The following is a 15,864-nucleotide window of genomic DNA, read 5'->3' as shown; positions in this document are numbered from 1 at the left end:
CAAGAGACCCTAAGGCAGAACCACTAAGCTAAGCGGTTGCCAAATTCCTGGCCCACAGAAACTGTGAGACAGTAAATGCATGTTGTTGTTTTAAGCCACTAAGTTTTGAGGTAACATGTTATGCAACAATAGATAACTAATACCAAGGCATGTAAAAAGAACTGACATAAAGCACTGGTTCCAATCTAATGGATGTGTAAAAATTAGGATCAGGAAAGGTAGAAAAGGCTTTAAAAATTAAAAACTCAGGCTGGTGCAATGGTTCACACCTATAATCCCAGCACTTAGGGAGGCCGAGGTGGGCAGATCACCTGAGGTCAGGTGTTTGAGACCAGCCTAGCCAATATGGTGAAACCCCGTCTCTACTAAAAATACAACAATTAGCTGGGTGTGGTGGCGTGCACCAGTAGTCCCAGCTACTAGGAAGGCTGAGGGGGGAGGATCGCTTGAACCCGGAAGGCGGAGGTTGCAGTGGGCTGTGATTGTGCCACTGCAATCCAGCCTGGGCAACAGAGTGAGACCCTGTCTCAAAAAAAAAAAAAAAAAACAAATTAAAAATTCAAGCCAAACCAGGCACGGTGGCTCACACCTGTAATCGCAGCACTTTGGGAGGCTGAGGCAGGCAGATCACGAGGTCAGGAGTTTGAGACCAGCCTGGCCAACATGGTGAAACCCTGGCCCTACTAAAAATACAAAAATTAGCTGGGCATGGTGGTGGGCACCTGTAATCCCAGCTACTCGGGAGGCTGAGTCAGGAGAATCGTTTGAACATGGGAGACGGAGGTTGCAGTGAGCCGAGATCATGCCTCTGCACTCCAGCCTGGCAACAGTGCGAGACTACGTCTTTAAAAAAAAAAAAAAAAAAAATTCAGGCCCAAAAAGCCTGCTAGTGAAAATGCTGCTCATACTGGAGCCGGCCAGGTGCACTGGCTCATGTCTGTAATTCCAGCACTGTGGGAGGCTGAGGTAGGAGGATCACTTAAGGCCAGGAGTTTGAGTCCAGATTGGGCAACATAGCAAGACCTCATCCCTATAAAAAATAGAAAAATTAGCCAGGCGTGGTGGCACATGGCTGTAGTCCCAGCTACTAGGGAGGCTGAGGTGGGAGAATCACTTGAGCCTAGGGAGGTCAAGGCTGTGGCAAGCCATGATTGCACCACTGCACTCCAGCCTGGGCGACAGAGTAAGACCCTGTCTCAAAAACAAAAACAAAAAATATAGAAGTACATTTCTTCACTAGTAGGGAGAAAGCAAGCTAGAAAGTGACCTCTAGGCTGGGTGCAGTGGCTCAGGCCTGTAATCCCAGGACTTTGGGAGGCCAAGGCGGGTGGATCACCTGAGGTCACGAGTTCAAGACCAGCCTGGCCAACATAATGAAACCCCATCTCTACTACAAATACAAAAATTAGCCGGACGTGGTGGCATGTGCCTGTGGTCTCAGCAACTCGGGAGGCTGAGGCAGGAGAATCGCTTGAACCCGGGGGGAGGAGGTTGCAGTGGGCCGAGGTGGCGCCTTCGCACTCCAGCCTGGGTGACAAAGCAAAACTACATCTCAAAAAAAAAAAAAAAAAGAAAGAAAGAAAAAGAAAATGACCTCTAAAGAGTCAGCAAGTAGCAACAAAAAGTCCTGAAGTCAGCCTTCCATCTAGGGACCCTAGAAAAGGAAAGTACAGAAAGCAGCAAGGAAGTTCCACCTGACTCTATCCCTCAAGGGTTGGCCATTGGTTAACTGACAACCCAACAAAAACCATCCTTGTGTGCACCAGCACTCCCGAAAAATAAAAAACAATGTAGAAAGACCTAGGTTACAGATGGAAGCAGGGAGGAGCTTCCTCAAGTTTAGAATTGCTTATTACAGAACAGTTAAAGAGCATCCTAATAGTCATTGCTTTTCCGATAACAGAAAATTCTTCAAAACCACCCAGCCAGAGTCCAGTGGAGGGAAGGGAGGCCCCATGGGCCTTACATCAGGAACCAGGGGTGGGCAGGGCAGAGTGTTGGACATTAACACAGAGCTCAATTTTTTGTAGTTTTTGCTTTGACAGGGTCTCGCTCTGTCATCCAAACTGGAGTGCAGTGGCGCAATGATGGCTCACTGCAGCCTCGACCTTCCAGGCTCAAGTGGTCCTCCTGCCTCAGCTTCCTGAGTAACTGAGACTACAGGTGTGCACCATCATGCCCCGTTAATTTTCTTGTTTTGTTTTGTTTTGTTTTTTGTAGAGATGGGAGTCTCACTGTGTTGCCCAGGCTGTTCTCAAACTACCAACCTCAAGCATCCTACCCTCCTCGGCCTCCCAAGGTGCTGGGATTACAGGTGTGAGCCACTGCACTCTGCCCAGAACTCAGTTTTAACTGTATACCTTCAGTTTGGTTTTATATTACTTTTAGTATAGTGCCAATCCAGACTTTCATTTTTAGCACACTTCTTAGCACTAGAAGGACCATCTGAGATCAATTTGGGTCCCAAAAAGCCAATAGGGTGGTCTTTGGACAGTGGCTTCAATTCTCAGGTACCCACTTTTTTCACAATTCCAAACTAGTGAATAGGTTGTAGAGACACAGCCGAGCAACATGCCAGAGTGGCTGACGGGGTGGTTCCCACCCGACACCGCCTTACCCTGCTTCCAGGGCCCAAGAGCATACAGCACCTCACCAACCCTGCGCAGGCCTAGCTGTCAAACACTGGAGTGTCCATTCAGAGCTTGCCACTGCACCCTCCCCCAACATGCCTGAAACGGTGGCTGTCCACACATTGCTGAGTACTTTATACCATTTTATTTTTATTTTTGGTAGAGATAAGATCTTGCTGTGTTGCCCAGGCTGGTCTCAAACTCCTGGCTTCAAGTGATCCTCCCACCTTGCGCCTGGCCTGCTTTGTATCATTTTATATCCAACAATGACCACGGCTACTCCACCAGGTGTTAATGGCTCCTCCCTGGATGGACCTCTTGGCTCCTGGAGAGAGGCACATACCTTCACAGCTGCCCACTTACACTTTTTAGATGGACGCAGAGAAAGGGATAAGTTAAACTCAGTTGTGGGTATGTGGCCCTTTTCAAACTACACAAGTGATAGAATCTGCATACCCTTCAGCAATTTGTTTCTTCTTTGACATCCAATGAGTTCACTCTAATTGATGTGTAGTTACACTGTAGGAACATACCATAGTCTGTCACTGGGTAGCTTTTTGGTTTTGGACACTGTGGTCTCTCTCTGCGTGCAAGGGCAAAATTACTCTAGGGTAAATATCTAGGAGTAAAACTGTAAGAGAAAAAAAAGCACATCTTCAATTTCACTAGATCTTGCCAAATTTCTCTCAAAACAGGTGTAATAAATGACGTTTCACCAGCATTGTATGAGGAGTCCCACTGTTGCTCATCTTCTCAATCCCTGGCTGTTCTGAGTTTGATGTCTGCTCACCTGATGACTGTGAAGGACCATCCCACCAGGATCGTAATATACAGCTTCCTGGGCATGGCCGCAGTTGAGCAGCATCTCTTCATGCACTTACTGGCTCTCCAAGAAACTTGCCCTTCTCCTTCAGAATTGTTTCGGCTCTTTACAGAATTTGTCCTTTCACTGTGTCGATGGTGTCCTTGACACATAAGAATTTTTTTTTTTTTTTTTGAGCCAGGGTCTCTGTCACCCAGGCTGAAGTGGTGCAGTGGCTCAAGCAATCCTCCCGCTTCAGCCTCCCAAAGTACTGGGATTACAGGTGTGAGTCACCATGCCTGGCCTAGATTTTCATTTTAACATACATAGTTTTATAGCCTTTATAGCCTGTTATTAGTTTGGCTTATTTAAGAAATCCTTCCCTCTCCCATGGTGACAAAGCTCCTCTCCTATGCTGGCCAAGTTCATAAATCACAGTGGTCCCAGCACCATGTCCAGTGCAGACCTCCCATGCAACTGGCCTGCAGCCCTTTCCCATCCATGTCCACATGCTCGAGAGCCTGTTCTGGGCCCCGTCTTGGGCCATATCACTGCCCTGCATGAATACTGCTATTTTATTTTTTATGAGACAGAATCTTGTTCTGTCACCCAGGCTGGAGTACAATGGCACAATCCCAGCTCACTGCAACCTCCGCCTATCAGGTTCAAGCAATTCTCCCACCTCAGCCTCCCGAGTAGCTGGGATTACAGGCGCCTGCCACCATGCCCGACTAATTTCTATATTTTTAGTAGAGATAAGGTTTCATCATGTTGGCCAGGCTAGTCTGGAGCTCCTGACCTCCGGTGATCCGCCTGCCTCGACCTCCCAAAGTGCTGGGATTACAGGCGTAAGCCACCACACCTGGCCAAATACTGCTATTTTAAATAAGATAACTTCCTATCTGGTAGAGCAAGTCCTCAGGCCAAGCCTCTCTTCAAATGTGGCCACAGCAGCATCCACTTACAAAGGGCAAATAAATTCCTATTGGAAGTTTTATTAGAATTATACTGAATTTATAGATTATTAAAGGAAGAATTGACAACTTCAGAAGCTTGAATCTTCCTATATATAAATACATCTTTATTGGGGTCTGCTAAAATATCAGTTATTTTTCTCTAAAGTTACATGCATATTTCGTAATATTGATTCCGCAGTACCTGACATTTTGGTTTCTATTATCAATGGTATCTTTTTTAACGTTACATTTCCTCTTTGATGCTGCACTTGTATGTTAATTTTATATCCACCAATTTTGGTGAACTCTATTAATTCTAAAAGATTTTCTGTACATTCTCTTGAGTTTTCTACATAGACTTCTACAAACAATGACAGCTTTATTTATTCCTTTATAATACTGGCTAGTATTTTCTTGGAGACGAAGACTCCTTCTATTGTCTAGGCTGCAGTGCAGTAGTGTGATCTCAGCTCACAGCAACCTCTGCCTCCAGGTTCCAGCAATTCTCTTGCCTCGGCCTCCTGAGTAGCTGGGATTACAGGCGCGCATCACCACGCCTGGCTAATTTTTTCATTTCTAGTAGAGATGGGGTTTCACCATGTTGGCCAGGCTGGTCTCGAACTCCTGACCTCAAGTAATCCACCCACCTCAGCCTCCAAAGTGTTGGGATTACAGGCGTGAGCCACCGCGCCCGGCCTAATATTGGCTACTATTTTCCGTACAACGTTTATTAAATGGCGAAAAATGGTTTCCTGTCTCATTCTTTTTTTTTTTTGAGACAGAGTCTTGCTGTGTTGCCCAGGCTGGAGTGCATTGGCGTGATTTTGGCTCGCTGCAACCTCTGTCTCCCAGGTTCAACCGATTCTCCTTTCTCAACCTCTCAAGTAGCTGGGATTACAGGCGCTCGCCACCACAGCTGGTAAAATTTTGTATTTTTAGTAGAGATGGGGTTTCACCACGTTGGCCATGCTGGTCTCAAACTCCCAACCTTCATTGATCCACCTGTCTCAGCCTCCCAAAATGCTAGGATTACAGATATGAGCCATTGTGCCTGGCCCTCGTTCATGATTTTAAAGAGAATGCTTTTTTTTTTTAAATTTGAGACGGAGTCTCGCTCTGTCGCCAGGCTGGAGTGCAGTGGCACGATCTTGGCTCACTGCAACCTCCACCTCCTGGGTTCAAGCAATTCTCCTGCCTCAGCCTCCCAAATAGCTGGAAGTACAGGCGCACGCCACCATGCCCAGCTTTTTTTTTATAATTTTGGTAGGGACGGGGTTTCACCATGTTGGCCAGGCTGGTCTTGAATTCCTGACCTCAAGTGATCTACCCGCCTCAGCCTCCCAAAGTGCTGGGATTACAGGTGTGAGCCACCATGCCTGGCCTAAGGAGAATGCTTCTAAAGTTTCATCAGTAATATCCTTGATGAAAGCTTCTGATACATATCCTTAAACAGATTTAGGAAGTTCCCTTTTATTCCTGGTTTACTAACCTTTTATCAATAAGCAATAATTTTTTTGTTTAAGACAGGGTCTCACTCTGTGGCCCAGACTAGAGTGCAATGGCATGATCATGGTTCACCACAGCCTTAAACTTCTGGACTCGAGCAATCCTCTTGCCTCAACCTCCTGAGTAGTTGAGACTACAGGCACATGCCATCACATCTGGCTAATTAAAAAAAAAATTTTTTTTTTAGAGACAGGGTTTCATGTTGCCCAGGCTGGTCTCAAACTCATGGGCTCAAGCAATCCTCCTGCCTCACCCTCCCAAAGTGCTGGGATGACAGGTGTGAGCTGCCACACTTGGCCTTTCTTTTCTTTTTATGAGACAGAGTCTCACTCTGTCACCTAAGCTGGAAAGCTGTGGCACAATCACAGCTCGCTGCAACCTCAAAACTCCTGGGCTCAAGCAATCCTCCCACCTCAACCTCCCAAGGAGAAAATGCAATGAACTTATACACGTACCAAATATCACATATACCCCATAAATACAGGGTGTTTACTTAATTTAAAAAAGCAATGAATTTTATCAAATGCTTTTTCTCCCTCTATGGAGATGAGCATTACACAGTAAGTCACAATAATAGCTTTCTAACATCAAACCACCCTTGCATTCCTGAGAAAAGCCCTACGGATTACCCAGGCTGGAGTGCAGCGGCATGATTTCAGCTCACTGTGGCCTCCCGGTTCAAGTGATTCTCCTGCCTCAGCCTCCTGAGTAGCTGGGATTACAAGCGCACACCACCATGCCCAGCTAATTCTTGTATTTTTAGTAGAGACAAGGTTTCACCATGTAGGCCAGACTAGCCTCAAACTCCTAACCTCAGGTGATCTGCCCACCTTAGCCTCCCAATGTGCTGAGATTACAGGCAGGAGCCACCACGCCCAGCCATGGGTTACTCTTGAAGGCATCACTCAAATGCCTTTCTCTGACAGAATTTCCAGATCCCATACAGGGACAAAAAAATCACGTCCAGTAGATTTGTTAGAATACCCACAGTCACCCATTTATGCATCTCTGCCTGAACTACTCATGGCTCCTTATTGTGCCACGCTGCCTGCCACAAAATACATGCTGGTTAAAGATTCATGGAAAATTTTTTGAAGACAGACTTTTTTTCCTTTTTTTTGAGACGGCGTCTCATTCTGTTGCCAGGCTGGAGTGCAGTGGTGCAATCTTGGCTCACTGCAACCTCCAACTCCCTGGTTCAAGCAATTTTCCTGCCTCAGCCTCCTGAGAAGCTGGGATTACAAGCACGCGTCACCAGGCCCAGCTAATTTTTTTTTTTTGTATTTTTAGTAGAGACGGGGTTTCACCATGTTGGCCAGGATGGTCTCAAATTCCTGACCTCGTGATCCACCCGCCTCAGCTTCCCAAAGTGTTGGGATTACAGGTGTGAGCCACTGTGCCTGGCCAACACTATTGTTTTTGATACCTTTAATCACCACATAGATTTAGACTACTGAATGGAAAATTCCTATGGAAGTAAAATTAAAATGAACACTTAAAAAAAGCCTTTTAAGCGTGAGAATATGATCCACTCCAAGTAACATAACCAAAAGTGGGAAGTGGGGAACCCAACTCCATCAGTTCTTTACAGCCTTTATTATGTACTAACAGACTGTGCATTTTATGCAAACAATTAAGAAAATTATATAAATGTCTTAATCACATTGCTACCCTTTTAAATGTCAGGGAAATAAATCAACACCCTCAGTGCCAGTGGACACAATGAGCTTTATAGATGAGCATATCCTGCACTGGAAGCTTCAGAACAGACTGCTGGAGAAAATGCTAACCTGGAGTCACGCATTAAGGACATGGCCACACGCTTCAAGCAAAGCGCAGCCTGTTGAGACTCACTTCCCTCTGTGCTAGTTTTTTTTTTTTTTTGAGACACAGTCTCGCTCTGCTGTCACCCAGGCTACGGTGCAGTGATGCCATCACGACTCACTACAAACCCCACCTTCAGGACTCAAGGGATCCTCCTGCCTCCAGGACTCAAGGGATCCTCCTGTCTCAGTCTCCCAAGCAGCTGGGACTACAGGCATGTGCCACCACACCCGGCTAATTTTTGTAGAGATGGGGTTTCACCATGTTGCCCAGGCTGGTCTCAAACTCCTGAGCTGAAGCAATCCTCCCACCTTGGCCTCCCAAAGTACTGAAATTACAGGCATGAGCCACTGTGCCTGGCCTGTTCTCGGTATCTTCTTATCCACATTAGGAAGGATATTTTAAGAACCCAGAGTGCAAGTCGAGTATCTTTTCCCTCAAGGGTCAGAATGGCTGTTCCCTAATAATACTTATTTATTAGATCTAAAATCTATGCAAGGCTCATGTTAGAGTCGCCTGATAATGCTGAGAAACAGATGATTCTGCACTGAAGGGATGTTCCTCAAATTCTGAAACTTGCTAGCATGAAACACAACTTAGTACTGACCTCATCCCTGTGTTTTTGACAGAAGACCAAAAACTGGGATGCTGCATCTCCCTTCCTGCTTCGTGGCATGGAGACTGTGGTCTTCTTCCTCCCAGGAGGAGACCCTACTCCTCTTCTGGGGTCAGCCTCTGCCGTCTTTTGAGGAGTACTCTTCCCTATGTCGGGGTGACTCTCCAGGGTCTCTGCAGAGCTACACAGTTTGGCCCTCCGCCTTCTCTTCATGGGAATGCACTCTTCTCTCACAGACTTGGGGTTTTCAGCAGCTTCTTCACCGACTCCTGAGGATTCTGCCATTTCTCCCAAAGACTCTGCAGCAATGCCAGCCTCCTTGGCTACTTGAGGGTTGAGATGAAGCTGGTCCCCCACATAGAGAAAGGTGAACTTGGCTTTCCGCTCCTCCACTGACATGCTTGCAGCTTCTTCTGCTTGAACAATGCCCATTTCCCACTGGGCCCTCAATTTCCCTGAAATTGGTTTCAATAGCTGGGAAAAAAAAAAGAGACACTGTAAGTTTCACTACACAAACATAAAAGTTAACTACTTTTCCTAGGCACATGATTCATGCCTATGATTCCAGCACTTACGGATGTCAAGGCAGATGGATCACTTGAGGCCAGGAGTTTAAGACCAGCCTGGTCAACATGGCAAAACCCCATCTCTACTAAAATACAAAAGATAAGCCAGGCATGGTAGTGCATGCCTGTGGTCCCAGCCACTAGGGAGGCTGAGACACGAGAATCACTTGAACTGGGAGGCAGCGGATGCAGTAACCCGAGACCACGCCACTGCACTCTAGCCTGGGGTGACAGAGCAAGACTCTGTCTCAAAAAAAAAAAAAAAGAATACTTTCACATTTTCACATAATTTTAGAAATAAAAAACTTGGCCAGCGTGGTGGTTCCCACCTGTAATCCCAGCACCTGTGGAGGCCGAGGCAGACACATCACCTGAGGTCAGGAGTCCAAGACCAGTCTGGCCAACCTGGTGAAACCCTGTCTCCACTAAAAATACAAAAATTAGCCAGGCGTAGTGGCAGGCACCTGTAATTCCAGCTACTTGGGAGGCTGAGGCAGGAGAATCGCTTGAACCCGCGGGGGCAGAGGATGCAATGAGCCAAGATCATGCCATTACACTCCAGCCTGGGCGACAAGAGTGAAACTCCAACTCAAAAAAATTTTTTAAAATAATAGAAATAAAAACTTATAAAAACCAATTTTAGAATTCAGCCCAACATAATACCTTTATTGTTTCTTTAAACCAGAAATCAATTCCTATCACATTACATTAATCCCTCTGTGTGTGTGTGTGTGTATAAACACATATATATGTACATATAAATTCTAAAACAAGTTATCTCTGAGAGTCATCAAATGAGCAAAAAAAAATCAGTTGTGTCTCTAAAAGAACTTTATCATATTGTAACATGGCATCCTTGGGCAAAAGTCAACAATGAAAGAGATTGTTAAGCCATTACAATATTTCGAGCAAGTATAAGTTCAAAACAAAAATAAGTTAACTTAAAGAATAAAAATTAAATTTCTGGTCTAAAAGTAGACTGAAGGGTCATCTATCACCTTAATTTTCTCAGCTTTCGTGGGTGCCTGCTTGGCACTTTCCTGGCATAATTTTTCAAACTGTCCTTCTCCTTCAAAAGCTACGAGGCTCTTCTCAAATATCCAAGCTCTTTCTGGGGCGTCACCAAAGAACTGTACGTGATACTGGCGTGCACTCTTTTTCTGACCTAGTTTTTAAAATAAAATGTTAGAGAATGAAAGTTAGAATCTGGGATGAAACTAGTCAAATCTACTGCTATTTTGCAGTTGTTTTTCTTGGTGTTGTCTGAGCCTGTTAACCTCAAAACAAATTCTATACTTCTTATCCCTTACATGCCACATGCCAAAGAGGGAAACTAATTAACTTACAAGAGACTCAGATAAGGTTCAAAATTGAATGGGAAAGAAAGCCAACCAGGCCAGGCGCAGTCCCTCACGCCTGTAATCCCACCACTTTGGGAGGCCGAGGCAGGGAGATTGAGCTCAGGATTTCGAGACCAGCCTGGGCAACATGGCAAAAGCCCATCTCTACGAAAAATGCAAAAATTAGCCCGGTGTGGTGGTGTGCACCTGTAGTCCCAGCTACTCCGGAGGCTGAGGTGAGAGGATGGCGTGAGCCTGGGAGGCACATGTTGCAGTGAGCCAAGATCATACCACTGCTCTCCAGCCTGGGTGACAGAGCTAGACCCTGTCTCAAAAACAAAAAAAACAAAGAAAAAAAAAAGAAAAAGAAAAAAGCTAGCTAGCTGACTAAATGCACTCCTTTATTCCCTCTTAAAAAGATACCAAATAAGACAAGAAGACATCTGCAAGAAAGGAGTGAGAGAGGCAGTGAAGGAGGCAGTATACGGGCATCACACAACCTGGGTTCAAATCCCAGCCCTGCTACCTACCAGCTAGCTACCCCCCTATCTCACAGTGCTAGGGTGACAGGAGCATCAGTGGCCTCAGAGAGCAGCTCAGACCACAGAGTAACCCCACAGATGCCCACTAGTCTTACTCTTAGCTGAGAGGAAGAAGCCACGTCCCACAGTGCAGCCAGGGGGATGAGGAAAGAAAGAGACGGGCCCAAAATCCAAGAGAGGAGGTACCAGATTCCACTGAAGTCAAATGAGAAGGTGAATACAGGTAAGCAGGTTAAAAGGTCAGATCTCTGTGCCAGGTGAGAGGAGGGAGGGGGATCTCCCTGGCACAGGGTGGGGGCAGTTACCACTCCCTGTCCCCTCATGCAGAACACTGGCCCAGATGAATCAAAGGATATTTCCTGAAGACCTGAAGTGCTCCAGAGGAAAAACCTCTCCAGTGAGTCTTCTGTAGATTCCCCCAATTAAGTGGCCAATGGCCAATCAGACCCTCTAATGCAAAGGAGGGTGGATAACCAAGCCTCCCCATCCATGGTTGCAGGCAGCTCTAAGTGTCGTGCTCTTAAACACGAGCCCAGCACCAAGGAAGCCCTGGACCCAGGGAAGCATCCAGTATGAATGAATCCAAAACACACAGAAATGAATGGCCCTCTGCAGGGCCACAGACATAAGGCAAGAGAAGAGAAGATACCCAACAGAGAAACCCCGTGTGCTATGAAAAGAGAACACAGAAAAACAAAGAGATATTTGAAATTCTAAAATACAACTATGAAAATAAAATTAAGGCCGGGCGCGGTGGCTCAAGCCTGTAATCCCAGCACTTTGGGAGGCTGAGGCAGGCGGACCACGAGGTCAGGAAATCGAGACCATCCTGGCTAACACAGTGAAATCCCATTTCTACTAAAAATACAAAAATTAGCCAGGCATGGTGGTGGGCGCCTGTAGTCTCAGCTACCCAGGAGGCTGAGGCAGGAGAATGGTGTGAACCCAGGAGGCGGAGCTTGCAGTGAGCCGAGACTGCGCCACTGCACTCCAGCCTGGGCGACAGAGCCAGACTCCGTCTCAAAAAAAAAAAAAGAAAAAAAGAAAAAATTCAACAAGAAAGCTTGGAAGATAAGAAATCTCCCAGAAAGAAGAAAAAAATTAAGATGAAAAATACCTATTTCCATAGCAACCTGTAAGATCAATCTAGGAGGTTTGATACCCAAATAATAGGCTTTCTGGAGAAACAGAGAAGCTCCAAGAATAAACCCAAAATCAAGTCTCCAACTAAAACAGTCCTAAGTGTCCCACTGCAACATCCACAGCAGGGCACACCCTGCTGAAATTCAAGCTGCTGGGGGTTGGGTGAAAGGCCAGCCTCCAAGTTAATGGAACAAGAAATTGAATAGCAAGGTATGTGAAGAATAGCAAATTATGTGAAGAATGGCCAAAAACTCTGGATGCTAGAAGGAAATGGAGTAATACCTTCAAAATTCCTAGGGGAATTCTTCTCAACATAAAATTCTATACCCAGTCAAACCATCAATCAAGTGTGAAGATAGAAAAGTAGCATACTCTGGGCCAGGCACAGTGGCTCATGCCAGTAATCCCAGCACTTCGGGAGGCCAAGGTGGGCAGATCACCTCAGATCAAGAGTTCGAGACCAGCCTGGCCAACATGGTGAAACCCTGTCTCTACTAAAACACAAAAAATTAGCCAGGCATGGTGGCGTGTGCCCGTAGTCCCAGCTACTCAGGAGGCTGAGGCGGGAGAATCACTTGAACCCAGGAGGTGGAGACTGCAATAAGCCAAGATCATGCCACCGCACTCCAGCCTGGCAACAGAGCAAGGCTCCATCTCAAAAAAAAAGTAGCATACTCTGGGCTGGGTGCAGTGGCTCACACATGTAATCTCAGCACTTTAGGAGGCCAAGGCGGGTAGAATACTTGAGGTCAGAAGTTCGAGACCAGCCTGGCCGACATAGCAAAATCCCATCTCTACTAAAAATACAAAAATGAGCTGGGCAGGGTGGCACACACCTGTAGTCCCAGCTACTCGGGAGGCTGAGGCATGAGAATCACTTGAACCCAAGTGGCAGAGGTTGCAGCAAGCTGAGATGCCGCCACTGAACTCTAGCCTGGGCGACAAAGCAAGACTCCATCTCACAAAAACAAAAGTAGCATACTCTGAACTGCAAGGACTCAAATTTACTTCCCATACAAACTGTCTTAAGATACCAAAAATAGCCTCCAGGAAAAAAGAAAACTTAACCAAGAAAGAACACAGCATAGAACTGTAGGGATCAGCCCCACAGGGCCTGTGGGATTTTCTCCTCGTGTGCGGAGACGAGAGATCATAGAAATAAAGACACAAGACAAAGAGACTGAAGAAAAGACAGCTGGGCACAGGGGACCACTACCACCAAGATGCGGAGACTGGCAGTGGCCCTGAATGTCTGGCTGTGCTGTTATTTATTGTATACAAGGCAAGGGGGCAGGGTAAGGAGTGTGAGTCATCTCCAATGATAGGTAAGGTCAAGCGAGTCATGTGTCCACCAGACAGGGGGCCCTTCCCTGTTTGGTAGCCGAGGCAGACAGAGAGAGGGGACAGCTTACATTATTTCTTCTATGCATTTCTCAGAGAGATCAAAGACTTTCATATTCTCACCAATTCTGCTACTGCTATCTAGAAGGCGGAGCCAGGTGTACAGGGCGGAACATGAAAGTGGACCAGGAGCGTGACCACTGAAGCACAGCATCACAGGGAGACGGTTAGGCCTCTGGATGGCTGCAGGTGGGCTTGACTGATGTCAGGCCTTCCACAAGAGGTGGTGGAGCAGAGTCTTCTCTAACTCCCCCACGAAAAGGGAGACTCCCTTTCCTGGTTTGCAAAGTAACAGGTGCCTTCCCAGGCACTGGCGCTACCGCTAGACCAAGGTCGGCTAAGTAACAGGTGCCTTCCCAGGCACTGGCGTTACCACTAGTCCAAGGAGCCCTCTAGTGGCCCTGTCTGGGCGTGACAGAGGGCTCACACTCATCTTCTGGTCACTTCTCACCGTGTCCCTTCAGCTCCTATCTCTGTATGACCTGGTTTTTCCTAGGTTATAATTGTAGAACAGAGATTGTTATAATATTGGAATAAAGAGTAATGCTACAAACTAATGATTAATAATATTCATATATAATCATGTCTATATTCTATGTCTAATATAACTATTCTTATTTTAAGTATTTTCTTTATTATACTGGAACAGCCTGTGCCTTCAGTCTCTTGCCTTGGCACCTGGGTGGCTTGCTGCCCACATAGAACTACAGAAAACAATGTAAATAACTAGGGAAAGCAGCTTAAAGAAAAGTCTAAGCTTACTGCAGTGCAAAAGGTTAAGAGTGCTAGCAAACCAGATTCAAGCAGGAAAAAGGAAGATTCTAGGAGAGAGCTCCAAGGGAAGAAAAGATGAGAGAAAAGAACTTTTTTACAAAGAAAGAAAATCTAAGTAGTAAGGAAGGAGGGTTAAAAGATGAGTTCCAAGAAGCAGAAAGGGAAGATGGGACTCAAACCCAGGTTTTCATTTTTTTTTAAGGAGAAAAAATAACTATATAAATATATAAATAGGAGAAACTAACTTCATAATAAGGATGAGTTTTAAGGATGAGGAGATGAATACTTGAAAAAAATTAAGGCTGTATGGACAACATAGTGTATGATTTCAAAAGAAAGGCAGTAATTAATTCCAAGGGAAACAAAAGGTTTTACAAGAAAATGCAATTACAGAACATAACTTGGTTTTTCACTGAATGATATTTACATAGTCAAAATTATGTAAACACTTATTTTTCATTTATTACAAATAGTGACTTAATTATATGGGGAGAATGGGGGGGGGAAGAAATAGAAAATGGCTGAAGAGTTCAATCATTTTCCATGATAGAAAGTTAACAGAAAATGTCTACATGAGAAATCAAAGTATTAGAAGTAGAAGAAAATGTTGAAAGAGATAAAAATAATTACCTCTGGGGAGGAGAGAGGAAGGCAGGGGATGATTTTTCACTATTAATCTTTCAGTACAATTTGACTTGTTTTTAAGTGTTCAAACTTCTTTGATTTGAAAATACCTAAGATTCAAGGATATGTCAAGGGATTTGTGACTTCTTCCATTACTTTAAAACTTTGTAAGAACTTTTCTTAGTAATGAAAATGAATACAGGTATGTTATAGCATTTTTATAATAAAGAAAACCTGTAACAGCACACATAATATAAAATTAAACCATGTTTATAAATAATGACACAGATAAATGCTCCTTACATGTCAGGTGGGAAAAAAAGCAGAAGAGATTATTGTAATCTGATCCCAAGTTTGTAAAATAAATGAGTGTAACATTCTGAAGTTCTTTCCCATCTAGAAACTGGATAACATAACCGAATTTTCTACTATTTTTATGGGTTTCCTTAATCCATAGGAACTATCCTTTGGTCCAAGTTGAGAGGTGAATATCTCACTGTTTTTATTTTACCAATAATTAACCAGTTGTCCCAGTACTATGTTATTAGTAATCCTCCCTTCCTATGCAATTTCTTTCTTTCTTTCTTTTTTTTTTTTTTTTTTTTGAGATGGAGTCTCACTCTGTCGCCCAGGCTGGAGTGCAGTAGTGCGATCTCGGGTCACTGCAACCTCTGCCTCCTGGGCTCAAGCAATTCTCATGCCTCGGCCTTCCCAGGAGCTGGGATTACAGGCACCTGGGACCACACCCAGCTAATTTTTGTACTGTTAGCAGAAACAGGGTTTCATCATGTTGGCCAGGCTGGTCTCGAACTCCTGACCTCAAGTCATCCACCTGCCTTGGCCTCCCAAAGTGCTGGGATTATAGGCATGAGCCACTGCACCTGGCCCTCTTCCTATGCAATTTCTGATGTTCATTAATCACCATCTGTATAAAAATGCAAGTCACTGACCTCCCCACCTACATCCCCTTCGAAGAGAACCTGGCTTCTACTAACAGTCCTGGTACCTAATTTTGTACTGTGTTCCTTTTTTCCCCATCACAGCCCATTAGACTACAGGTAGTTTGTGACTCTCTGGGCTCAACTAAGCCAGAGTTTCTCTCTAGATTTTGTGGAGCCTGTTAAGTTCCATGCATGCAAA

At 45.2% G+C, this 15,864-nt stretch overlaps 1 protein-coding gene across 8 annotated transcripts in view; it reads right to left on the bottom strand.

Moving 5' to 3' along the window:
- Positions 1 to 15,864, bottom strand: part of NSD2 (nuclear receptor binding SET domain protein 2) — a 109,963-nt gene that overhangs the window by 54,428 nt on the left and 39,671 nt on the right. For all 8 annotated transcript variants that reach the window (XM_055111130.2, XM_034958191.4, XM_034958195.3 and 5 more), the window contains 2 exons: positions 9,899 to 10,065; positions 8,326 to 8,808 (listed from right to left, as the gene is read on the bottom strand). In XM_055111130.2, coding sequence (XP_054967105.1) covers positions 8,326 to 8,808; positions 9,899 to 10,065 — 650 coding nt within the window. The remainder of the gene's footprint in view (positions 1 to 8,325; positions 8,809 to 9,898; positions 10,066 to 15,864) is intronic.

The sequence above is a fragment of the Pan paniscus genome, chromosome 3, assembly GCF_029289425.2.
Source record: "Pan paniscus chromosome 3, NHGRI_mPanPan1-v2.0_pri, whole genome shotgun sequence".
NCBI classification, from domain to species: Eukaryota; Metazoa; Chordata; class Mammalia; order Primates; family Hominidae; genus Pan; species Pan paniscus.
This window is presented reverse-complemented; position numbering and strand designations above follow the sequence as displayed.